The sequence below is a fragment of the Pleurotus ostreatus genome, assembly GCF_014466165.1.
Source record: "Pleurotus ostreatus strain PC9 chromosome Unknown scaffold_3, whole genome shotgun sequence".
In the NCBI taxonomy this organism is placed as follows: domain Eukaryota; kingdom Fungi; phylum Basidiomycota; class Agaricomycetes; order Agaricales; family Pleurotaceae; genus Pleurotus; species Pleurotus ostreatus.
In genome coordinates, this window is record NW_023503158.1 from 2,167,995 (window position 1) to 2,192,333 (window position 24,339).

Genomic DNA, 24,339 nt, shown 5'->3' on the forward strand with positions numbered 1-24,339 from the left:
TGACTTCCACCCTCAGATTTGGTTTGGATTACATTCTACAAAATACATGTGTGTATTCACAACTTTCCATTTCGCCCGCTCAGTCATTTCATATCCACTACGCAACGGATGCAGTCCCCAGCCTACACAAATCAATGAGAAAGGGCGCAACTACCGACCCACAAAACAACTCACATGCATATCATGGAACCCTTCGTTTATCTCAGCAAATGGCCTGCTATGGGTGACGTATTCATCGATTTTCATCTTGCCCTGTAGGTAGTCTGTGCAATAGTATCAGCGTCTCAGTCCGGACATGTGTACTTAACACGGTGCACCGACCTTCGACTAAGCCAGGTAGTTCAGTACGTCCCTTGACACCACCAAAGGCAGTACCACGCCAGGTTCGGCCGGTGACAAGCTGGAAGGGACGAGTGGAGATTTCCTGTCCGGCAGCTGCAACACCGATGACAGTCGATACGCCCCATCCCTTGTGGCATGCCTCGAGTGCGGCCCTCATCACATGAACCTACGAGATCGATTGGCAAGCAGTCAAATTCTGTTCGTGGTAACAATATATAGAGAACGGGGGACAACTTACATTACCCGTACAATCGAAGGTGAAATCCAAGCCGCCATCCGTGATCTCCACAAGATAGTCCTGGATCTTCGTGCCTTCGGGCAGTTTCGCGGGGTTGACGAAGTCAGTTGCGCCGAATTTCTTTGCCCAGGCTTCTTTGTTTGGGTTCGTGTCTACTGCAATAATGCGAGAGGCTCCAACGAGGGACGAGGTCGAGATGACACCGAGACCAATTGCACCACAGCCGAAGACAGCGACGGAGGAACCCTCTACTGGGGCGTCAATACCTTGTGGAACCAGCAAGAGGATAAAAGAGACGTACTGATGCCTTGCTGTTTGGCGACGGCCCCCCACGCGGTGGTAATACCACAGCCTAGCAAACACACCTTCTCCAAAGGAGCAGCTTTGTTAACGGCAACGACCGAAACATCCGCAACGACGGTGTATTGCGAGAAAGTGGACGTGCCCATCTACATCGCGCGCCTTCAGCTTCAACTCTCACAGTGTGGAGTCATGGGAGTTACTCACGAAATGGTGTACGGGCTGTCCCTTGACGGTGAAGCGGCTAGTGTTGTCGGGCATGAGACCTTTGCCCTGGGTTGCACGGACTTTCGGGTGGATTGTGAGATGACATATGGAAGGGGTGGGCGGCGCTGACCTTTGCCGCAGAGATTGGTCTTGCCACTTTTGCAGAACTTGCATTCACGGCATTCTGATCAAGCATGAGCGAGGTGTAAGGAAGCGGATGGGCGAGGTAGTACCGGCAGTGTACAGAGGAATGACATGGTCGCCCTGTGGGAATACATATCAAATACTGCAAGAAGCTCTGGAAGTAATGAACGCACTGGGGCCACGCTGGTCACGCCTTCGCCGACAGATTCAACCTGGCATCGAGATCACTCTCGAATCGTGTATCTCGCAACTGACATGGTACTCACAATACCCCCTCCCTCGTGCCCAAGAATAACCGGGAAGAGACCCTATATCGGCCACATTAGACTCTCGATCTGATTCAAAGACGTAACGAGAGGTAAATATCATACCTCTGGATCTTTGCCACTGCGAGTGTACTCGTCGGTATGACAAATGCCTGGGCAAAGATGAGATCCCGCACGATCAGCCCCCGATAAGTTTTAAATACCAGTGTAGAGGATGTGGATCCTGACTTCATGGGCTTGGGGAGGTGCGACCTCGACCTCTTCGATTTTGAGAGGCTCGCCGGCACCCCAGCACACAGCGGCCTTGCACTTGATGACTTTCCCAACTGTATCGGACATTATGGGTGTAGATAGGGAGGCGGGAAGGGAGGGAATAATGAAAAGTGGGTTTGTCAGGTGAGAGCAGTACTTATAACTCGAATCGAGTGGTTCTGGTGAATTGTTTACCCACTCGGAGCGTCACGGTCTCTGGTGACGCAGGTCTTATGATAGGACTGATGATCACGATCATATCTCTTGGGACCGGGTAGCTGTCTGACCGTGGTCGCCCGAGGGTCATGCAGTAGATATCGATAAGCGCTGGGCACAGCTCCCTACATTCTACGAAATCTCATTCATAATACACGAGGGTGATTGTAACGGAATACTCACGTTGTTGTCTACATCCAGTAGTAGCACAGCCCAAGCTTGGGATCTACACCGCCAGTCTACGGTCGTACCCACCCCTTGACATATATATCGTGGCGGAGTCCAAACGGACGGAATAGTGTTTCTTTCATGTCGTTCACCAATCTCTATTATCAACGAGTGAGAGTTTGCGATGCAAGTCTGCAATGTGGATTGAGGGCGATTAACTATGTAGACCACAGCTACGCCCAAGGCATGCTACGTCTGCTATAAACCCACGACCACCTGTCTGGCCACGATCAACACTACAGATTTCCTCTATACTTGCCCGACACATCTTAGGGCCCGGTCTGCTCGTCGAAATGTTAGTCCCTCGGGTCTGGGGTTGGCTGAGTTTGAAATTTACATTTCCTAGCGCTGGGGTTTGGCTGAGCGCGTCACATTTGTCACACATGTTCTATATACGGCGCCAATCTGATAACAATTGCAACAATGGTTCGTACTACCAACAGCCGCACCCAAACACTTCGAGAAGCTGCCAATGCTCAAGCACAACATCGTCTACGGACCTCTGCTATCCTTGCCGCAGTTGTAGGGGGGGCTGCCCTTCATATGGCTCAGTATCTGATCAAGACTCCTATGTATACCTCTGCTCTCACTGGTGAGCAATGGACAAAGGAACTTCTTGATGGACATTGGGAGCGCTTTCACAATATGATGGGGATGAATAAGCGAGTCTTTCAAAAGCTCAATCAGGAGCTGCAGAAGTACTCTGGATTCAAGGGTTCAAGGTATATTGGGCAGGAGGAGCAGTTGGCAATGTTTCTGTACATGTGCCGGTCAGGTGCGGTACACCGGGAAGTGCGTGAGCGTTTCCAACATAGTCCTGGGACAATAACACGGTATACATATCAACTTGAATTTTTTAACCGTTGCTAATGATTCTCTAGGGTGTTCGACAACCTTCTGAACCGTTTAACTGATCCCCAGTTTTATACACGCTATATGAAGCTTCCGCCAAGTGATATCACACCGCCTGAGATACGTACCAACCCCAAACTCTTCCCATTCCTCAAAGACTGTCTTGGAGCTCTTGACGGTACTCATATCGATGCCTTTATCCCTGACGAAAGTCAGATTGCACGAAACCGAAATCGCAAAGGCGGGCTCACTCAGAATGTTCTTGCTGCAACCACGTTCGACATGCGGTTTGCATATGTACGGGCAGGTTGGGAAGGGAGTGCTGCAGATAGCCGTGTTTTTGCAGATGCAAGGGCTACCGATTTTGCGATCCCCCCTGGCAAGTATTATCTTGGTGATGCTGGTTTCCCTGCATGTGATGCACTGCTGGTACCCTACCGTGGTGTCCGATACCATCTCAAGGAGTGGTCAAGATCTACAAACACGTGAGTTTGTCTCTGACTGTATTGGTGTCTTACTCATTCTGTATTAGCCCACGCGATTACAAAGAATTGTTCAACTTGCGACATGCTCAAGCTCGGAATGTTGTTGAGCGCATCTTTGGTGTTGTCAAGCGGCGATTCCGGCTCATCAACACTGCTCCAGAGTATTCGTTGAAGAAGCAAGCAAAGATGGTGCTTGCGTTATGTGTACTTCACAACTTCATCCGTGTCCATGATCCCCAGGACTTAGATGGAGCAACCTTGGAGGATCTCAGCAACTATCGCCAGCAATCACATACACCAACCACAGATGATTATTCAACTCACATCTCACATGAAGAACGAGATCGGGCAAACGACTTCCGGGATAGGATTGCTAAACAGATGTGGGAGCAGTACCAACAGTATCTACAGCAGAACATGTAATTACGTTGGTATTAAAATTGCAGGAGGTATGTAGATGTAAAGAGTGGAATGGGGTAAAGAATGTGAAATGATGTAATAAAGGAGTGGGATGAATTAGTAGTAACCTAGAGAGAAGATAGCTCAGCAAGGATATATGCATGGCGAAGTACATCACTATCAATGCCCATATATGTATCGACACTTGAACTGTCCTTTCGGAAGAGAACAAGTGCCTTACCTTTCTCTTCTATGGTTAGATCATGATCCATGTCCAACGCAGCAATGACCTTGACCAGACGAGAGCCAGAAAGCATCTCCGAAGAACCTACAGCAGCCGTTCCCGCATTAGCCACCTTGCTGACAGCTCCTGCCAATGCAAGAAGAGCGTCAGGACCAGAGGTACGGCCCCGCTTCATCCTGTATGGAGCCGGAGTGTCATCCGCATCAGAGGCAGCACGCTTCCGACACTGAGATGAAGGTGGTGGTGGTGGGGAAGGGGAAAGAGGAGGGAAAAGGGGAAACATGTCCATATCCTACAATGATTGAGTTTTCAAGTTAAACTCAATACTGATAGCACATACCTGAGAGGCTTCGTCCTCATTATCGCTACGAGGAGTTCCAATATCCCCACTATCATCAGCAACCATAGCGGTGATACTGACAGCATTATCACCAGTTGCACTACGACCTTCAACCAAGGCAAACATGAGGTCATAGCAAGGAAAGGCCTTCTTTCGCCACTTCTTGGCGGAGGGATGTTTCTGGTATAATCAGTAATGGCAGGCAGGAGAAGATAAGGAGACGTACATCAATATACTTGTCCCAGACATCATCAGTCGCAGTGACAAGATGTCGTTGGTCATCCCAACCAAATCCTGAAAGAGAGCGAAGGACTTGGACAACAAGAAAGCTCTCCTTGAGCTAACCAACATGATAAGTCATAGCCTGTAGACTAAGATATCAAGTACGCACTGATTTGAACCTATCACGACAACTGGTAGCAGTCTTGCGACTACCCTTGCTCCTCTCTTCACTACCCTTCAAGCTTTCCTCAGCTGCAGTCCACACCAGGGTTTTCCAGCCATTGTCCCCTTGATTGCCAGCAGCTTGTTGCTCAAGAAGGCAGTCAAGAAGGGCCTTGTCATCGGCATCCGTCCATATGGCCTTTTTCCCCTTCAATACAGGGGGATTCTCCTTATTTGATTGCGTCGAAGAAGGCATTGGCGCGTGAGTGAAAGAAGCGAGGGGAGAGAAGCGAAGGGGAAGAAGCGAAGGGGGAAGAAGCAGGGGGATACGAAGAAGCGCCGAGAATTGATGTGACATGGGGCCTGCCCCAAACCCCAATGCAGCAGAGCAAACCGCCGGCTTGGGGTAGGTTTGGGCCGGGTTTGATCCAACCGTGGGACTCAAATTTGGCAGGTCGGGGCTAACATTTCGACGAGCAGACCGGGCCCTTAGTGATCCTGGTTTCGCGAGCGCCGTGGGAGAAAGCGGGGACGGAGCAGCTGGAGCTCGAAAGATCGGGTTGAGCGCGGAGGAAATCGCCAAAGTGAAAGAGGAGTGGGAGGAAAGGCAAAGACTAAAGAAGGAAAAGGCCAAGGAAAAAGAGAAGGAAAAAGAGAAGGAAAAAGAGAAGAAGGAAGAGGGGGACAAGGACAAGGACAAAAAAGAGGTCAGCGACGATGTGAAGGAGAAAAAGAGCAGCGTCGCTGTCCCGTCGCCCGCGTCTGGGTCCAGTACGCCGTCGACTGCAGCGCATCCGAGATATTCACTGCATCGGGATTTCTTCGCGAGTGAGTTCGTTATTCGATTTGCTGAGCTCGCCCCAATTAACGGTGGATTTCAGTGCGTCTCGCCGAGCATCGAAAGCGCAGACAGGCAGCGCAGGCAAAGGAGCTCGCGCCTCGCCTGCCAGGAGCGCCGAAGGGCAATCCATGATCGTCTCAGAGTAGAAATCCAGTAGCGTAGTGTATATACAGGCGGAGTCTGAACACAGAGAAATTGACTGGCCGCCTTTCTGGCCATCGACCACCATCACCCGCTACTCACCGCACGCAACGCCTGCAACGTCGACCAGCGTGTTTATTTATTGACTGAATCCTACAAAAAGGTGAGACTTCTCGTTTTGGAACGCGACGGCCACGCACCTACCTAGCGCTCAGTTCTGATTGCATTCTAAAAGACTAGTAATTGCCATAATGAACAAAAATCCATTTGTTCCTCAGCCTTCTTACACTCCTCAACAACCACCTTTGCCGCCTGGTCCCCCGCCACCACAGCCTGCCCAGCCAGATTACACGGCCTACTGGGCAGCAGCGGCAGCAGCACAAGCCCAAGCGCCCCATATTCAGCCAGCATTAGGTGCTTACAACCCTCAATGGAACGCAGCCCAGCCCCCTAGACCTCCTGCTGAGCAGAGCGCGCTGTACGCGAACTATGGCTATGGGAACCAACAAAGCAACTGGCAGCGTCAACAGCAACAACAACAGCAACAACAGCAACATTACCCTCCTCCACCACCTCCAATGGTCCCTCAGCCGCCGCAAGCCCAGCCTGGTTACAATCCGTATCAGCCCACCGCTGGGTATCCGCAGCCATACATCCCCCAGGCTGGTCCTCAACCAGTAGCTCAACCAGCGTTTCCACCTCCCCAACCACAACCACCTTTTTATATGCAGCAAGCCCAACATATGCAACAACAGCACCAGCAACAACAACAGCAACAGCACCAAAACCGAGCCATTCACCACACACCACCGCAACACCTCCCCCCTGCTAAGCGTCAACGTTTTGATGGACCTAATTCGAATCAACAGCGGCAAGCTCCCCCGCCACAACCACAATTCTCGGCTCCACCGCCGCCTCCTTCAGTCGGTGGAGGTTATTCGGGACCAGGGCATGGTCAAGGGTCGAGAGGCGGGGCGCCTGTTGGTGGTATGAGCGGAAGAGGTGGGGGCAACGCGCAGAGAGGAGGGGGTGGGGGAGGGGGCGCAAGAGGCGGGAGGGCAGGCTCAATGGCTGGTGGTAGAGGTGGAATGAACAATCGTGGAGGAAGGGGTGCAAGCATGGGGTCAATCGGTGGTCAGAACAGAGGCGGGTCGAGCGGTCAGCTCAGAGGTCATGGATCGAGAGGAAACTTTGGTGGCAACAAGGACTTTCATAATCGTCGGACTGGTGGTCAATTCGGTGGCTTCAATCATCAGAACCAAAACTCGTCGTTCAGGGGTCGTGGATCTCAGAATCATCCAAATCGAGGTTCGAGACACGATGGCGGAGGGAACACGAATAGCAACTATGGTGCGAGGGATGCACCGATGTCGTCAAGTTACGGCAGCGTCAGTAAGAAAGACGAGAACAGAAGGACGCTCACAGATTTCAAGATCGTTGGTCTGGAAATCCACGATCTTAGTTGGGAATGGGGTATAGTCTCTTCAACACCTGCCAAGGCTGAAGTAAAGGACGAACCCGTAGAGGGTCAAGTGCCTTCAGAGCAAGCCGACAAAGAAGAGCGTCGTAATAGTGAGATCTCTGCGGGCTCAGACACCACGATGATCAATCCTGATCAGGCTCTGGCAGACCCCAGTGCTACTGCTGATGTTGCGGCGGTGACCAAAGAGTCTACAGACCCTCCCACCCAACCTGCTGCAGATGCCGCTTCCGCTGCGCCTTCTGCATCTACTTCGTGTCCTCCGTCGCGTATCCGGATATACTTCCATACGCCTGTTACGCCGGACGATTCAAAGCCTATTCCACATAACTCATCTTCGTATTCTGTTGCCTCTGATTCGGGTCGCAAAGGGAAGCGCAAGAAGTTGGAGGATGACGATGGTGATATTGAAGAAGGTCGCGCACCCCCACCACCGCCCCAGATGGCTAGTGGTGCTGGTGATGACCGTTCTAGCGTTGCGGCTAGTGTTGCTCCCAGTGTTGCGGAAACTTCTAGTGAAGCGGATTGGCTGATGGCTGCGATCGCAGAAGGCGAAGGCGAGGGAGAACATACTCAGGCAGCGACGGAGATAGAAGGCGAGCCTGATCGTGAAGTCGGCGACGACGCGGATGATGACGACGAGTACGGCGAACATCTTCATGTCAGCCAGATCGTAGAAGCGGACGCACCTGTGTACGACGATGTGATGGATACTAACGGTGAGTCTGGTTCCATATTCTTGGAGATGTTTTCCATTTCAGTGTGGACACGTCAACCCATCTATCTATTTTTACGAGGGGGCGTCGCCAGAATTTCTGGCGGCTGCACATTTGTCCACACAACTGACTACTTCTGCTTTTCTTAAAGGTCAAATTGGTGATACGGATGGGAATGGAACTGCTGCCGTTGACGATCATGCTGCCCACCCCTCATCTTCATCGGGGGATGGTCACGAACACGATGGTTCTGCTGTCGGAAATGGGCACACTGACATGGCGGTGTCTATTGAAAATCAGGCTGGGGAAGAGCCTTCCGTTGAGATGGAAGCTCCTGAAGCGCCTTCTGCGGATGCCAAAGATCTTGGCAGCGACCCCGCAGCTGCCGAAGCTGAGGGCGATGCCCCCGTTGTTACTGAGGGTCAGGGACCCGCTGGGCATGACGTTCCTCCTGTGGCTTCTTTATCTGACGATGCTAAATCCGCTGCTGCATCTACGTCTGTGTCCACTGCTTTATCAAACGTTCTCCGTGTTCCTCACACCAGTTTTGCTTTCGTCAAACAGTGAACAGGTTACTGACAACATTGGATCCCATGATGACCAGATTCCAGACAAACTGCCCATTGGCAAATCGTTGCAGGCCGTTTCTGCGGAGCCTACACTTTTGGATATTCCGGACGACGGAGAGGCTTCTCAGGACAGCTCCACTGTGATCAATGGAGGCGAGTCACTGCAGGATGCGCAACCAGAGCATCTACCAGAGCCACCTGCGTCACCTGCATCCAACACCTTGTCGGCTTCTACCCTTGGAGATTCGTCTTCACAATCACCTTCTAAGCCAGACCCGAAAGGCACAAGAACGCCATCTGCTAATCGCCTATCGATCTCGTATGCTGGTGGCAACCGACGGCTGGTAATCGACGCTGAGATAGTCGACAAGCTTCAACTATTCCGCCAAGACGGGAGAATAGAAGTGATTCTCAATGTCGAGAAAGACAAGGACAGTGAACAGAGCCTGAAGGGGATAATCGTATGTCGATGTGATCTCACTCTGCCTTGATTTTTGACGCGAACCTCCGTTTTCAGGTTGAAGGTCTTTCGGAGAAGTCATCTTACACATCGCTCCCAACGTTGGATGATGCCCCAGATGTCACTGTACCACCATTCAACAAAGCACAAATCCCTTCAAAGATGACCCTCATCGTTCATTTGGATATGACTCGTCCTCTTTCAGAACCCAAATGGGCGAGGTCCGGTGATATCCAAGAATGGCTAAAAAGCATGTTTGGGCGAATGTTTTGGGTGGCTGGAGATGCAGCTGAAGGATGGGAGAAGAAGATTATTGTCGTTGATCCCGATCCGGTATGTGCATATGTTTCTCAATCCTATGACGGTGATGTTCTAATCTCCTTGTGGCAGCCTCCAACGATTTGGACGGTTCTTGAGGGCTGGGCCGTGAATTCTCCGGCTGGCATGTCTTCTGAACGTCAACGCTTCCTCAAGACCCATATGACGGATCCTGATAATGTGTTGGAAATTCTACTCCGCCTTGTCAGAGGAGAGAGGGCCACCCCGTTTTCGCAGTCGGGGCAATCAATATCACCACCCAGCGTATCCGGACCGCTATTGGCTGCGTCCCAGGGCTCGGCACACGGAGCGCAACAGACACATGTGTCTCTGGCTGTCCTAGCTATCTTCCGAATGTCTGCTGAGTATGCAACGAAGGCTCTTGGGGACAAAGGAAAAGAGGAGGCGGAAAGCAGGGTGGGCGAGATCATACGGTGTCTGCCGTCACATTTGATCTATAAGAGCTTGGACGGCATCTTCAAGGAGTGGAGAGTCGAGAAGAAGGGACGCTGATTCACATACGGATTTGTGAGCCTTGCATGTAGACTTTGGTCTCAGCTTTTGGACGCAGGTGGCAACACTTTCGATTTCTCACTGCCTTCTGCGATTTGTAACTTTGCATGACATACTATAGCAAGATCCCCGTAGATAAGTGATATATAGGCTATACCCCCCTCTCCACCATAACGCGCTTTTTCTTGGCACCGATTATGGCATGCCACAGCATGCTCAATGCAGCACGCACTTCGCGTCGCCTAACGCCACTCTTCCGCCAGATAGCCCTGACTATTGCCAGCACAAATAGAAGGAAAGATACATCCAAACATAATCGGCGAAGTATAATTAGCGCAGGGGACCGGTCTTCATTTCTAATGAAGAATCTTCCGAAGTTCTTGAGTTGGTGTACTCCGTGGGCTAGGGGGTTCAGGATGAGTGACCACAAGCCCATGTCGTTGACGTCCCACTCTAAGCGATCTTCGTTATCGTCTGGGGTCCGCCGCCCGTAAGGGGAGATATTGCCTGAATTCCGTGGGCTTATGGATATGCGGGACCTAGAAGGGTTGAATGATAGCGACTCGAGTGTTTCTAAGCGTTCATTCAGTGCAGTTAAATGAGCTTGCACGTTTTCAAGTGCGGATTCAATTGCTAAGCGCGAAGCGGGACGAGCTGGGCCATATGGTCTAGGTGGTACTGAGCTAGTGTGACCACGATACGCAGACTGTGAGGGGTGACTTTGGAGAGACGACGTAAATCCGACGCGAGATGATTCGGAGAACTGGCCAGCATATGGACTGACAGCGGCGTAGCTCGAAGATAAAGTGGAAGGATGAGGGGGACTCGCAAATGCTGAAGGGGTCTCGTACGTAGGAAGGGGCTGTGTTTCTGGGACGGCCGGGTGGATTGGTGGAGGGGACATAGCAAGGGAACCTGCCATGGGTGTTCGGTACCGATGCGAAGAAAGAGAAGATTGTGGTCGTCGCGGCAGCCCTTGTGGGACACCTGGATCTAGACGAGGCGGCGCAACAGCATGTTGATCTACTTCCCCTTCAGAATCAGCGTCAGAGAAGTCTTCAGGATGGTTCCCTGGTGGCGGGTAGGTCGGGTGATGTGAGATGACCTGGGGTTGGGCATATGGACGAGACGGAGGTACATCATCGGAAACCGTAGAACCGGACGATTCGGAGCCATGAGAGTGAGAGAATGTACCTGGTGGTGCGGTTGCAAGGAGGTCAGCAACTGAGATAAGGAAACAAACAAAGATGCCATACGACTGGAGACAATATTAGATGGATCACCGCCGTAAGATTCTAACTCGCGAACAAAGTCTTGTGCTACCGTTTTATCGGAGTACTTTCGTAAAACCTAGAGTATAAATGGATAAGCAAAAGCCCCCTTCGGGTTCCACGAGTAACTCGCCTTGAGTAGTGCTTCCACATATAACCATTTGGCCTCGTACGGCTCCAAATCTTTGTGCTTCGCCCATGCATCCCTTTCAATTTATGTAAGCAACGGAAAGATGAAGTAGCCGACCACATACCATTTTGCTCGTCCGAGCATGTCGAAAATCCCCGGCCGGGGTTGTTTTACATTGCCTACGGTAGCTGCAACACAACAGTATATGTTTTTGGCCAACTGTGATATATGTGGACAAAGCACCTTGCTTGTACAAACTACCCAAGAGACTCGCATGAGCTTCATGAATGGCCGATATGAAGTGGCATTACGCACCTATACATTTCCAGTTTTTCCTCATAGTCGGTTTGTATCGGCCCGGTTTTTGGTAAGGCCTGTACTATGGCGACTGCTCTGTCAAACTGAGCATCTATGAGCTGGTGTGAGTCCATTGGTGGGGGAATCGAGGAGACGCGGTGGCGGCGCTAAAGGACGAGACTGGCGGTGTCCTTAGGCTGCAGTGTTGGGCCGGGATGCTGCCATGTGAAAAGCCAAATTTCCCACCATCCGGGACCCAATTTACCTCTCAGATCGCCAGTCACGCCGGTGCTCTGTCACTCACCGCCGACCGCAACCACGACCACAGCGTGCAGCACAAGTGCCTCGTCTTCATTCGGGCTCAACAGGGCTAGAAAAACGGAAGTCCAGCCGATATCATATCAGACAACCATGCTTTCTGCTTCTGCTTCTGACATCGAATGATGTAAATACCATCACTTCCACATGGACTACTCTGCAACGCTGGCACTATATCCAAACAATGCGTTTAATTCTCCGGTGTAGTGGCGGAGACATCCAAATAGCGTATGCAGCAAGGCTGTTTCTGATCTGCTTTGATTTAGACTCGTGTTGGGCAATGTGTTTTCTCAGGCTATGGTGCGACGTCCTTCGATTTCGGTGTCGCCTCAGTCCATGTCGTATCGACGCTGCATATCAATGGCCTGAGACTTCGATGGGATGCTAACTCCAACTTTTAGTTAATACCCGATCCAGGAGTCTTCTTCCTCACATGCGTACGATCCTTCTTGCTGTGCTTCTCCCTCGCTGAAACTGATAAGATCTTGTTTATGGTATCCAGTACATTTCATATCTCCGAGTAAAATGCACTAGAATATGATCTCCATCACGAGTGAGATCATGCATGTGGTCTCAATATACTTCGTTCCACCAGTGCAGATGCCTCGCAAATCGTAACCTCCTTCCTGCAGTCCAGGCAACCGCATGTTCGCTTCACGAATGGCCGTTATCTTCATGCTACCATGCGGGATGTGACGTCGAAGTGGGCAACATTTCGCTATAAAAGTGAGTGTGAACAGCGCCAGGCTTTCATCAACTCAGGTCTTCAGCAGTTGCTTGTACCGGTCTTTGCACTCCAAGATGTTGTTGTCTTTTGTCTTCGCCGCCCTCAGCGCATCTTCGGTCCTCGCCACCCCTCTTCTCAACGTTACTGCTCCAAGGTAGGCGCCCTTTGTCTGTGTATGGACTTCGTGCTAACTCGACTTGTACAGAGCCTGCGGTACCGTCATCAGCCAAGAAAAGATCGTTGAGGCAGAGGCGCACTTCCAGGCCAACAAGGTTTCCCCGAACAGCACGTTCGGCGCTTTGGCAGCTACTGTCCCCATCTACTTCCATGTTATCAGCTCTGGTTCTGCTGTCAGCCAAGGAAACATTCCGTGAGCCCTTCTGCGCTCACCACTAGCTACTATGCACTGATGATAGCTGCCTCAGTGACTCCCAGATCGCCTCTCAGATCACCGTCATGAACAGAGCCTACGCATCTGCTGGCATCACCTGGACTCTTGCTGGAACCACCCGCACGACCAACGCCAACTGGTTCAACACAGCTGGCCCCGGCGCGTCAGCACAAACATCCATGAAGAGTTCTCTTCGCCAAGGTGGCGCGAACGCGCTCAACGTCTACACCGTGGGGTACGTGGTAATTCGGCAGGTAGACGGAAGGGTTAGCTCATTCATAATATCCTAGTTTCAACTCTGGAGCCGGCGCTGGGCTCTTGGGTTACTCTACGTTCCCCTCCGACTACTCGAGGAATCCTACAGATGACGGTGTTGTCATGCTCTTCTCCTCTGTCCCAGGCGGGTCCACAACCAACTACAACCTTGGCCAGGTATATCCACCATTGCTTGTGTTGCCCGAATACCTTACTAAGTCCTCCCGTGAATAGACTTTGACGCACGAAGCCGGCCACTGGGTCGGTCTCTACCACACTTTCCAGGGCGGATGCTCATCCAGTGGCGACATGGTCGACGACACCCCTCCTGAGGCTTCCCCCGCTTCTGGCTGCCCTACTGGCCGTGATACTTGCTCTGGTGGCGGAGTTGACCCCATTCGTAAGCCATTTCTCCCCCCTCTTCTCATGGATGATATCGATGGACCTCTCGCAGACAACTTCATGGACTACTCCTACGACTCGTGCATGACTGAGTTCACCCCCGGTCAGGTCACCCGCATGAGAAGCCAGCTTGCTACCTACCGTGGCATCAACATCTAAACGCCTAAAGTTGTACAACAATAAGTTATGGGGCATCTAGTGCACGTAGAAGTAAATTTGTGTATTCGTTGCTCAACTTACAATGCAAAATTCGTTCTGCTGACAATGTCGGTTTACAAGTACCTATCTGATGAAAAGAGTACAAAGCTTCTGATAATGACTCTGTCAAGTTCTGCTACAGAGCCAAGAGGGGTGGGGTTGGTATATTGAGTACGGAGCCGAAGCTCGTGACTGGGAAAAGGAATAAAGTTACAGGTTGAGAAGATGCACATCAAGTACCAGACTCGTATGCTAAATTACTAGTTGCCCGACGTCTGTTACCCGCTTTACATGTTGCGATAGGTAGCCAACTGATCCTTCAAGCGAGTGACTTGGCCTAACAAGACAGTAAGCGGCTGTCGAAACAGCGGAGACAAACGAGCTACCTTCAGTGAATTGATCCATGCAGCTGTCGTAGGAGTAGTTCATGTAGTTGGCTGTATAACCGTGAGCCAGAAACACAATAACAAGGTCTAATTGCACGTACTGATGCTGTCCAAGCCGTCCTTTGGGCAAGTGTCGGCTCCCTTGGGGCATCCAGAAGCGGGTTCACCCTCAGGGGGAGTGTCCTCAACCTGGTCACCTTCGCCATTGCATCCGCCCTGGAACGTATGGTACAATCCGGTCCAGTGGCCGGCCTCGTGAGTGAGAGTCTACACGAAAAAGGTCGATGTAAGGGTCGCGTCGTCTGACCCAATCAACGGACACTTACCCTGCCCTTGTTGAAGTTCTCCGTCGCGCCGCCGGGGAGAGTCGAGAACAGAATCACGACGCCATCATCCTTCAACTCGGTCTTAGCATCGGATGGGAAGGTGGCATATCCAAGGAGACCCTTGGCATCGCCTTCTTCGAAGCCGACGGTGTAGACATTGAGGTCCTTCTCGTCGCCTTGCCTCAGTGCCTCCTTCATCTCGGTCTGCTCTGCTGCGTTGGGGCTGGCGCGGCTGAACCACTTCTCGTTGGTCGTGCGAGTGGTGTTGGCGAGGGCGAAGGAGATGCCTGCACTCGAGTAGTCCTTGTTCATGATGTCGATCTGCTCCTTCAACTGCGAGTCACTTTGCGGTAAACAGCGTCAGGTAAATGGTGATCCGTCAGTACAAGGCAGACTTACGGTACGTTTCCGCCTTCGGGAGCATCGCTCTTCTGAATGACATGGAAGTAGACATTGATGGGCGCCATCTTGTACGAGGCCCCCCTCGCAGCTGCCGACACTCGGTTGGCAGTGAAGGATTTCTCCGCAGCCGCAACCTTCTCAGCAGACGGCTCAGAACCGCATCGCCTATATAAAATACAATCAGTTAACGATCACGGATCAATTCCACGCGATTATTTGCCTGGGTGTCGCACTGTTGACTGGGCCTGCGATGACAGACGAGGCGAGAAGGAGTGAAGCTGCGAATGAGAAAAACATGATCGATAGACGGGGACTCGTTGCAGAGTACCAGAGCATCAAGGAACCTTTTTATACCGTTTGTTTGCCAAGAATCGTAGGCATTATCGCACTTGCCATGCTGCACCTCGTCGTCGGCATGGGTCGTCGAAGGTAGCGCACAACGCGATAACGCGATCATACATTTTTGCATTGCCGCGAAGCAGATAACTGGAGTGACATCGTACAACTCGACATGACGAGAGGTCGCATTGGAGTCGATACATACTCTCGTGGAGTAAATACGCGACTCGTGCTTGTGGCCGAAGACGCGCTTCCCTGGCAACGCGTATGCGCCCACCCGCCTTGCACGATCGTTGTCGGGGCCTCCTCCGTAACCGCGAATCCCTTATGATTGTTGGTGATCAGGTGTCCTATGAACTCATTGGCGAGCATCTGTATCAACGACATAGAACTCCTCCTTCACACGGTGCGCGTATTCTAGTAGTCCCCTTCCACGAGGTGTATGTTCTTGTGTTTCTTCCTCCGGGGGTATGTCGGCCGATACCACTGCTTCCGCTAACTCAACTCCTTCCGTGTCCACCAATTTCACGGCCTCGACGAGTCGAACGAGTTCCTCCAAGTCGCCCTTGAGTTTGTGATATTCGTCAGAGTCCTTCTCAGGTATTTTGAGAGCAGAGAGCTTGTGCAGCTGCTCGAGCTCCGCATGGTTGACACTCGGGGTGGGATAGGACGACAAGAGGTCGTTTACGGACCAGGTAGGTCGCAACGGTATTCCGAGCGAGTCGGTTTTCGGCTTTGTGCTAGAAAGTGAGGATATGGCACGTCTTTGGATGATGAGACCATAACGCGCGGCAATATGAAGGCATTGTCGAGGGACGGCCATGACAGCAGGAAGGAAGAAGGTTGCTACGAAAGTCTCAACTGTTTTCCTCGAAACGACAAGACTGGCCTGCCAGTTGAGCGTCGCGTCGGAGTTTCAATCACATCTTACCCTTCGAAATGTTCTCGACGCCTTTCCGACGCGCCGCTGCTCCCAGCCTCAGCAAGGCTCTCCAGCATCTACTACCCAAAGAGCTACCACCTTCACTCTCTGCTAAGCCAGGAAACCTATACGAGATCCTTTCGCGTACGCCGGCTGGCGGCGTTGGACGCAAAGTCCACCAATTACGATGGAACGACAAGCAAATACCTGATTCGTTCTGGCTTGTAACGAGGTCCCAATTCAAGTGCGAGGGAAAGCACGGGAAGGCATGGGGTCGACTGTACTGGAAAGGTTCGCCTATTGTATTCTCTTGATTAGTGTGCGTGCTTGAATACTTGGAATAGGCAAACTCGTCAGTGAAAAGGAGGAGAAAATATCGGGGGCCCTGAAATACAGATGGGCGACTGGGCCAACTCAACCAACGCGGAAAACTGCCGCATAGTAGCGCATAGGTGAGTGGACATCTCGACAGGTACGCACATATGGTGGTAATAGTATTTCTGCAAGATCCAGAGTTGGTTTATATATCCGCTATGGACTCGTAGATGACCGAGGAACATCTGGAGTAGCCCTCTCAAGCATATTGCGACATGCTGCTCCTAGTCTCGATTAATGGTGTTCCGTACACGCGGCGAGGCCATGTCTCCTACATTCTTCTAATAAATATGTCACTGCCTTGAAAAATAACTCGAAGATAACTGATTTGCATACAATTTATCTCAACTTACATGTTTCCTCTACAGATTCTTTGCAAACAAACTCTGATACGAGGACTACAAATTGATGACCTCGAACATGAGACTGGTGGACATCCAGCTGAAGCTTGGAGCTTGAGGCCTTGAGGCTCAGTGTTTTGCCTAAGTCTGTGTGAGTCATAAACTAATGACTTAGCCGGACCTAGGCCGGAATATTTACCGTAAAATGACTTGAAAATGATTTTGTGGGTCCCTTTCGGGTATTGAAGAAAACAGGTCAAGTCAAGTCTGTTAGTGTCTAAGTCAGTCATGGAAAGTCAGGCCACCATGTTCAACGCAACAGTCACTCACGGTCAGTGATGGTCAGGTTAAGTCAAGTACAAAACCGTTCTCAGGCAATAAAATAAATTCATACTAATAGTAAACATGATGCAATATATATATGTAATCTGGAGGCGGGCGTAGTAGGTGGGGTGGGGTAGAAAGCCATCCATGGAGGCCGGCAGGGGTAGTTGGTTGGTAAGAAGGGGTGGGATCGTTTGGATACAAGGATATAGCTGAGTCATACATACAACTGGTTGGCTGGAGGCATCACATTGACGTTGAAATATAAGGTACTCACAAACCCCCTCCGTGTCCATGGCATGATGATTGCGTGTATTGAGTGGTCTGGAAGCTTGAACTTGAGTATGAGAGTCGGAATAGTTAGCGAAGCGCGTAGGGGAATGGGAATCCTGCCAGTAGTCTGTTTGCCAGGAGGCGCGTGGATCCAGAGAGTTGGAGCAGTTGTTATCCATACAGGGCGCGTTACGGCGAGAAGAGATGTCAAGAGCTTCAATTCGGGGCCGCATTGAATGCCCCAAGTGTTGTGAACGGTTGTCGAAGAAATAAGTGGACATTGGGGATGTTGGTGAGGAGTTGAAACGTCGAAACGTTGAAGTCCAACAATTGAACTGGCCATCGAAATCAAAAAAGATTATGTAATTGAAGACAGGGGTCACCAGCGCCTGTCACCAGTATTCATGCTCTTCCAAGTCTCTCGTCTCGTATCTAAATACCCCTGCATTATCCGACATTCAGCACCCTCAAGATACCCCCTTTGTCACTTCCTGAGCAACTGCTCTTAGGCTAGAGTCTTAATGTTCTCTCGATTAATGCATCTTCGCCCCTGGGATTAGTTCCCCTTACATAAGCAATGTCTGAATCCTATTACTTTACGCTCCCATTCCCAGTCAAACTAAGTCACTGTAAGTTGGCTTTTCACTGACTTAAATTTCGTCGTGACCTTCCGCACAAGATCAAAAGAGGAAGGTGCCGGAATTTTTACATCAAAAGTACGGAAACTGACGAATTCCATCAAAAAATGGACTTACGTGGACTTTATACTGACTTAGGCAAAATACTGAGCTTGAGGTCCCACAAATGGTACAAAAGATTCCTCCAGCAGACGCGCATTTTACCTCCGAAAATTGTCTGGAAAGCCCCAAGTCAGCCGCCGATTTTGTCCGAAATGGGACTCTTCTACCATTTTCATAAGGGGCCCCAACGACGATCGTGCAAGGCGGGTGGGCGCATACGCGTTGCCAGGGAAGCGCGTCTTCGGCCACAAGCACGAGTCGCGTATTTACTCCACGAGAGTATGTATCGACTCCAATGCGACCTCTCGTCATGTCGAGTTGTACGATGTCACTCCAGTTATCTGCTTCGCGGCAATGCAAAAATGTATGATCGCGTTATCGCGTTGTGCGCTACCTTCGACGACCCATGCCGACGACGAGGTGCAGCATGGCAAGTGCGATAATGCCTACGATTCTTGGCAAACAAACGGTATAAAAAGGTTCCTTGATGCTCTGGTACTCTGCAACGAGTCCCCGTCTATCGATCATGTTTTTCTCATTCGCAGCTTCACTCCTTCTCGCCTCGTCTGTCATCGCAGGCCCAGTCAACAGTGCGACACCCAGGCAAATAATCGCGTGGAATTGATCCGTGATCGTTAACTGATTGTATTTTATATAGGCGATGCGGTTCTGAGCCGTCTGCTGAGAAGGTTGCGGCTGCGGAGAAATCCTTCACTGCCAACCGAGTGTCGGCAGCTGCGAGGGGGGCCTCGTACAAGATGGCGCCCATCAATGTCTACTTCCATGTCATTCAGAAGAGCGATGCTCCCGAAGGCGGAAACGTACCGTAAGTCTGCCTTGTACTGACGGATCACCATTTACCTGACGCTGTTTACCGCAAAGTGACTCGCAGTTGAAGGAGCAGATCGACATCATGAACAAGGACTACTCGAGTGCAGGCATCTCCTTCGCCCTCGCCAACACCACTCGCACGACCAACGAGAAGTGGTTCAGCCGCGCCAGCCCCAACGCAGCAGAGCAGACCGAGATGAAGGAGGCACTGAGGCAAGGCGACGAGAAGGACCTCAATGTCTACACCGTCGGCTTCGAAGAAGGCGATGCCAAGGGTCTCCTTGGATATGCCACCTTCCCATCCGATGCTAAGACCGAGTTGAAGGATGATGGCGTCGTGATTCTGTTCTCGACTCTCCCCGGCGGCGCGACGGAGAACTTCAACAAGGGCAGGGTAAGTGTCCGTTGATTGGGTCAGACGACGCGACCCTTACATCGACCTTTTTCGTGTAGACTCTCACTCACGAGGCCGGCCACTGGACCGGATTGTACCATACGTTCCAGGGCGGATGCAATGGCGAAGGTGACCAGGTTGAGGACACTCCCCCTGAGGGTGAACCCGCTTCTGGATGCCCCAAGGGAGCCGACACTTGCCCAAAGGACGGCTTGGACAGCATCAGTACGTGCAATTAGACCTTGTTATTGTGTTTCTGGCTCACGGTTATACAGCCAACTACATGAACTACTCCTACGACAGCTGCATGGATCAATTCACTGAAGGTAGCTCGTTTGTCTCCGCTGTTTCGACAGCCGCTTACTGTCTTGTTAGGCCAAGTCACTCGCTTGAAGGATCAGTTGGCTACCTATCGCAACATGTAAAGCGGGTAACAGACGTCGGGCAACTAGTAATTTAGCATACGAGTCTGGTACTTGATGTGCATCTTCTCAACCTGTAACTTTATTCCTTTTCCCAGTCACGAGCTTCGGCTCCGTACTCAATATCTCAATATACCAACAACATTGTATTTCGCAAAGTCCTTCAGAGAGCACCGTGCCCACCGGTAGAGCCAAAGCCACCTGCGCCTCGCAATGTCTCTTCTAGATCCTGGACTTCCATGACATCGGGAGTGTAAACCCTTTCAAGAATCAACTGGGCGACACGATCGCCTTCTTGAACTAATTTACGATGGATGTGAGTGTTTGCATCTTCTCTCCGATCAAACTTACCTTCGAAGTCTTTGTCCGAAAGGTTGAACAGCAGTACGAATACGATGCCTCGATAATCGGCGTCAATGACACCAGCGCCGGTATCGATCATAAATTTAGATGCTGGCGCGTCAAGGATTAATTAGAGAACCAAGAAGGCACTGGCAACCGACCTAGTCCGCTACGAGGTGCGACGCGTCCATAAGTTCCAACAGGCACAGCTATCGATATCTGTGTATCGATGAGGGCTTTCTCGTGTGCAGGAATGGTTTTCTTCTCGGCGCTGTGATTAATACAAGTTAGCAAGTCCCCCTCCACCGATATACCGTACAGCATGCCTGTAGAGATCATATCCAGCAGCCAAAGCTGATCCTCTGGTTGGCAATCTGGCTTTCTCCGAGTGACGCTTGACGAGGAGACCAGCAACTGGGGCGATGTTATCTTGAGCTTCTGGCTCTGGACTCATTTTTCTTTTCTTGATTTGTGCCGCGTCGGACATGGATGTGGTGAATTAAGAAGCGGGACGCAGAACAGTGATAGACGCGTTATTTGTTCTAGCCAAACAATGAAACGCGTCGATATAACTCCGATCCATGAAAGAGTCAGGGACTCTTGATTTGCTTCCGTCACGTATGCCTTCATGCCACTCGGGGAGGAGTCCATCACCAGCTTCTTCAAACCCACTGGAAGAACCTCAGATAATTACAAGTCTCGCACCAGGCACACGAAACGCGCCCGCACCGCCCAGGATGGCACAGAATCGAAGGCAGAAACATCTCGAAAGAAGGCTAAACCTTCCCCTACTACTCAGGCTCGAGCTTCGGGATCTGCGAAGCTTCATTACTCACCATCCGGAAGTCAGACGCTCCTCACAGACTTGTTGCAGAGGAAGAAAGACGACGCGCCGAAACCGTCGAAGAGTGCAAAGCCCGAGCGGAAACTGCATACTAGTGTCATCGACCTCACGAATAGCAATGAAGACGATACAGAAGACGCTGCCATTGCCTCTACGACTGAACGACCCGGTCACCGTCCAAAGCAATCCTCCGTGAGCTCGAAGCGCCTAAAGAATCCATCCCCAAGCGAAATAGGATCTACTAGCACTTGTCCTTCGTATCGCCCCAACGAGTTAGATATACCGTCGTTTGGGACTACCAATACTACAATACCCATCCACACACTTTCTTCACCGCCGTGAGTTGTTTGTGAGGATGTCATACTTGCTTAATCTCACACCACGCAGTACGTCCAGAGATCCATCGTTCTTCGACGTAGTGCCGTCCTCTCAATCGCAGGACCTGGAGCGAGAATTGCCGCCAGAACCTACCCCGAGCTCGTCGAGGCACGCTCCTACCCCGTGGTACATGAGCCCGGCCTCTGAACCTCTGGCAAGCCCGCCTTTCACGCCAAGGAAGAGGTGGAAAGCGGCGTTTCCAGACGTCCTCTCTTCTCCCGCAGTTCCTTCGTCTCAGACACAGGAACTGTACACCTTCGACTCACCTACTACCGTCCGCACTTCTCCTGCGGTCCGTTCGTCCCAGACGCAACCGCTATACCTCCTCGATACACCGACCAGCGTTCACGCCTCTCCCATGGTTGCCTCATCTCAGACACAAGCGTTTTGCATGTTCGATACGCCTACCAGACATCGGATTTTACCTGCAGAGAGACAAATGTCTTTGCGCGCTGATCACAAGGAAATGTGTATGGTCCCTAGCTCTCAAGCTGTGGAGAAGGAACCGTCGGTGTTCGGCAGTCCCTTGGCAAGAAATTCCCAGTTACAGGCTTGTTTCCCGGATATCAGGTTAATACAGTGAGAGCATCTTCGCTCCACATACTTGTGCTCCTTTAACGACTGTCTTCTGTATCTTAGATCGGCTAGTACGAGCGACGCTGCGATGGAACCGCCGGCTTCTCCCATTCCAGCATTACCTTCCTTGGATTCTCCCTCCGAGTCACCAGTAGAGAGTCGCATCCGATTAACGGAGTATTCGCCGCAGGCAACTCCTCCAGATGCACCCAAATTTACTCCCCTACCTGATAGCCCTCCGCAAGAAGATCACTCGCTCCCGGATAGCCTTCCCGTTTTCAATTCGCAGCCAGGCATAGGACTCCCCGCATCTCAGTTGTCCGATGATGCTTCTCAGGCTGGGGCGATGGTCATAAGTGATTTCTTCAACATATTTGATGAGGGTGGGGGTAGCCTCCCTGCAGATTTTCCTATACCTTTATGGTGATTTAATCCCTTGCTTGTAAATGCTTTGTTGTCGCGATGCTATCTAATTTTCGCTGTGGCCCATCTGTCAGAGATAGGGGCTATCCTATCGATGTTATCAGAGCGAGCAGGGACTCTTCTCTCAGCTTCTCTCACAAACTCGAGCAATGGTCGGCCGTCTCGCAAACAAAGTTCGGCTGGCACTCGTGAAAGTCCTGCGATGCTGACATGCACGTTTTTCTAGGTAGCGCTTGTTACTGGTGCAGGATCGTGCGTATGACTTGCCATGCACAAGGCATCTTGATCTCTGACGCTGTGACGCGATCCGTTAGGGGGATTGGCTTGGAATCGTCCATCCTCTTTGCGCAAGAGGGCGCTAATGTCGTCCTGGTGGACATCAATCTAGATGCGGCCGAAAAGACTGCGAAGATTATTGCGAGCAAATACCCGAATGTTAGGACTATCGCTACGAAAGCGGACGTCGGGAAAGAGGCAGATGTGAAAGCCGCTGTCGATAAAGCCGTGCAAGAGTTTGGACGGTTGGATGTTATGGTAAGAGTTGTTGATTGATAGCGCGTCTTCTTCGCATTCCGTAACTGACGTTGCGTTCATGTGCTCAGTTTAATAACGCTGGTATGTTTGCCCACGTTCGATCTATCAATATCATTGAGCGAAAGAATAGGCATAATGCATCCTAAGGATGACGACGCGCTCACGACCGAGGAGCATATCTGGGATCTTACCATGCAAATAAACCTTAAGGGCGTCTGGTGGGGGTGCAAGTATGCGATCCTCGCCATGCGCAACAACCCGACAGACGAATCGAAAGGTTTGCATACCGGTGGAAGCATCATCAACACGGCAAGCTTTGTGGCTATCCTCGGGGCAGCGACACCTCAGCTTGCATGTGGGTATCATCTCTCGATTTACGAAATGTTCGCGCTTTCACTAACTCACTTTATTGGGTCATGAACGAATGGATAGATACGGCGTCAAAGGGCGGCGTCCTCGCAATGAGCAGGGAGCTCGCAGTCGTGCACGCTAGAGAAGGGATCCGCGTTAACTCTTTGTGCCCGTATGTTGTTGCCTTAATCTTCCTACGCCCTCCATTGAGAAACCTACCTTCCCTTGCAGCGGACCTCTCAAGACCCGTAAGATCTTCGATTGAGCCTCGTACTTGACTTCCATTGACGTGACTTTGTGTTCTAGCCCTTCTCATGGACTTCCTGGACACACCTGAGAAGAAGGAACGGCGGCTCGTGCACGTCCCAATGGGCCGCTTCGGCGAGGCCATAGAAATCGCGAAGGCTGCGTTGTTCCGTGCGTCAACACTCTAGTTTGTCTCATGGCGCCCGGACGTCTCGATTTGATCCGTTTTTGCTAAATCTGAATTTTCACTCGCAGTGGCCAGCGACGATAGTAGCTATGTCACGGTGAGATCGGCAATGCCTTTCCGTGGTCTATCGATAAGACTGAACTGAATCCGCGATCGGTTTTAGGGTGCCGATTTTACTGTGGACGGAGGGATAACCTCCGCATACGTTACGCCGATTGGAAACCCGGTGTTACCACCTCCTACCAGCCTTGCCGTTTGAAGACTTGGCTCAGAAGGGCCTCTCCTCTCACTACTAGAAGCACGTAACTCACGAAGCTCTTTCTTTCTCCAGCAGATTGGCTGCATTAATCAATTTAATCCCATATTATCGTTTCAAACACTAATAATACAAGCTACAGACATCCAAGTAGAAGAGGATACAGCTTCGTGGTTGGCCCTGATTAACCTTGTGACTGATTG

General features: G+C 51.2%; 10 protein-coding genes across 10 annotated transcripts; 6 read left to right on the plus strand and 4 right to left on the minus strand.

Moving 5' to 3' along the window:
• Positions 1-83: 83 nt before the first annotated feature.
• Positions 84-1,836, minus strand: FDH1_1 (formate dehydrogenase (NAD+); the record flags this gene model as incomplete). The annotated part of the gene is made up of 12 exons (XM_036774871.1): positions 84-122; positions 175-263; positions 322-508; positions 581-828; positions 882-1,029; positions 1,088-1,167; positions 1,218-1,271; positions 1,321-1,351; positions 1,405-1,443; positions 1,498-1,539; positions 1,603-1,649; positions 1,701-1,836. 12 exons carry the CDS (start codon positions 1,834-1,836, stop codon positions 84-86), a joined length of 1,140 nt encoding a protein of 379 aa, XP_036633373.1.
• A 3,439-nt stretch (positions 1,837-5,275) lies between these two features.
• On the plus strand, positions 5,276-9,935 carry PC9H_005297 (uncharacterized protein; the record flags this gene model as incomplete). The annotated part of the gene is made up of 8 exons (XM_036774872.1): positions 5,276-5,303; positions 5,378-5,725; positions 5,901-6,010; positions 6,158-8,078; positions 8,227-8,496; positions 8,687-9,105; positions 9,162-9,437; positions 9,495-9,935. The coding sequence occupies 8 exons, from the start codon at positions 5,276-5,278 to the stop codon at positions 9,933-9,935; spliced, it is 3,813 nt and encodes a 1,270-aa protein (XP_036633374.1).
• Positions 9,936-10,086: 151 nt separating this feature from the next.
• PC9H_005298 (uncharacterized protein) lies at positions 10,087-11,767 on the minus strand (the record flags this gene model as incomplete). The annotated part of the gene is made up of 6 exons (XM_036774873.1): positions 10,087-11,129; positions 11,192-11,285; positions 11,358-11,412; positions 11,461-11,524; positions 11,580-11,593; positions 11,652-11,767. The coding sequence occupies 6 exons, from the start codon at positions 11,765-11,767 to the stop codon at positions 10,087-10,089; spliced, it is 1,386 nt and encodes a 461-aa protein (XP_036633375.1).
• A 985-nt stretch (positions 11,768-12,752) lies between these two features.
• PC9H_005299 (uncharacterized protein) lies at positions 12,753-13,885 on the plus strand (the record flags this gene model as incomplete). Its single annotated transcript, XM_036774874.1, has 6 exons — positions 12,753-12,832; positions 12,884-13,048; positions 13,104-13,304; positions 13,360-13,501; positions 13,559-13,724; positions 13,779-13,885. The coding sequence occupies 6 exons, from the start codon at positions 12,753-12,755 to the stop codon at positions 13,883-13,885; spliced, it is 861 nt and encodes a 286-aa protein (XP_036633376.1).
• Positions 13,886-14,211: 326 nt separating this feature from the next.
• PC9H_005300 (uncharacterized protein) lies at positions 14,212-15,335 on the minus strand (the record flags this gene model as incomplete). The annotated part of the gene is made up of 6 exons (XM_036774875.1): positions 14,212-14,261; positions 14,311-14,361; positions 14,412-14,577; positions 14,637-14,979; positions 15,036-15,203; positions 15,259-15,335. 6 exons carry the CDS (start codon positions 15,333-15,335, stop codon positions 14,212-14,214), a joined length of 855 nt encoding a protein of 284 aa, XP_036633377.1.
• Positions 15,336-15,735: 400 nt separating this feature from the next.
• On the minus strand, positions 15,736-16,200 carry PC9H_005301 (uncharacterized protein; the record flags this gene model as incomplete). The annotated part of the gene is made up of 1 exon (XM_036774876.1): positions 15,736-16,200. The coding sequence occupies one exon, from the start codon at positions 16,198-16,200 to the stop codon at positions 15,736-15,738; it is 465 nt and encodes a 154-aa protein (XP_036633378.1).
• Positions 16,201-16,316: 116 nt separating this feature from the next.
• PC9H_005302 (uncharacterized protein) lies at positions 16,317-16,741 on the plus strand (the record flags this gene model as incomplete). Its single annotated transcript, XM_036774877.1, has 2 exons — positions 16,317-16,590; positions 16,644-16,741. The coding sequence occupies 2 exons, from the start codon at positions 16,317-16,319 to the stop codon at positions 16,739-16,741; spliced, it is 372 nt and encodes a 123-aa protein (XP_036633379.1).
• Positions 16,742-18,878: 2,137 nt separating this feature from the next.
• On the plus strand, positions 18,879-20,002 carry PC9H_005303 (uncharacterized protein; the record flags this gene model as incomplete). Its single annotated transcript, XM_036774878.1, has 6 exons — positions 18,879-18,967; positions 19,011-19,178; positions 19,235-19,577; positions 19,637-19,802; positions 19,853-19,903; positions 19,953-20,002. 6 exons carry the CDS (start codon positions 18,879-18,881, stop codon positions 20,000-20,002), a joined length of 867 nt encoding a protein of 288 aa, XP_036633380.1.
• A 967-nt stretch (positions 20,003-20,969) lies between these two features.
• On the plus strand, positions 20,970-22,566 carry PC9H_005304 (uncharacterized protein; the record flags this gene model as incomplete). Its single annotated transcript, XM_036774879.1, has 3 exons — positions 20,970-21,523; positions 21,573-22,142; positions 22,203-22,566. 3 exons carry the CDS (start codon positions 20,970-20,972, stop codon positions 22,564-22,566), a joined length of 1,488 nt encoding a protein of 495 aa, XP_036633381.1.
• A 145-nt stretch (positions 22,567-22,711) lies between these two features.
• PC9H_005305 (uncharacterized protein) lies at positions 22,712-24,139 on the plus strand (the record flags this gene model as incomplete). The annotated part of the gene is made up of 10 exons (XM_036774880.1): positions 22,712-22,735; positions 22,789-22,814; positions 22,877-23,096; positions 23,165-23,177; positions 23,227-23,451; positions 23,529-23,619; positions 23,679-23,695; positions 23,754-23,864; positions 23,949-23,977; positions 24,044-24,139. The coding sequence occupies 10 exons, from the start codon at positions 22,712-22,714 to the stop codon at positions 24,137-24,139; spliced, it is 852 nt and encodes a 283-aa protein (XP_036633382.1).
• Positions 24,140-24,339: the final 200 nt, after the last annotated feature.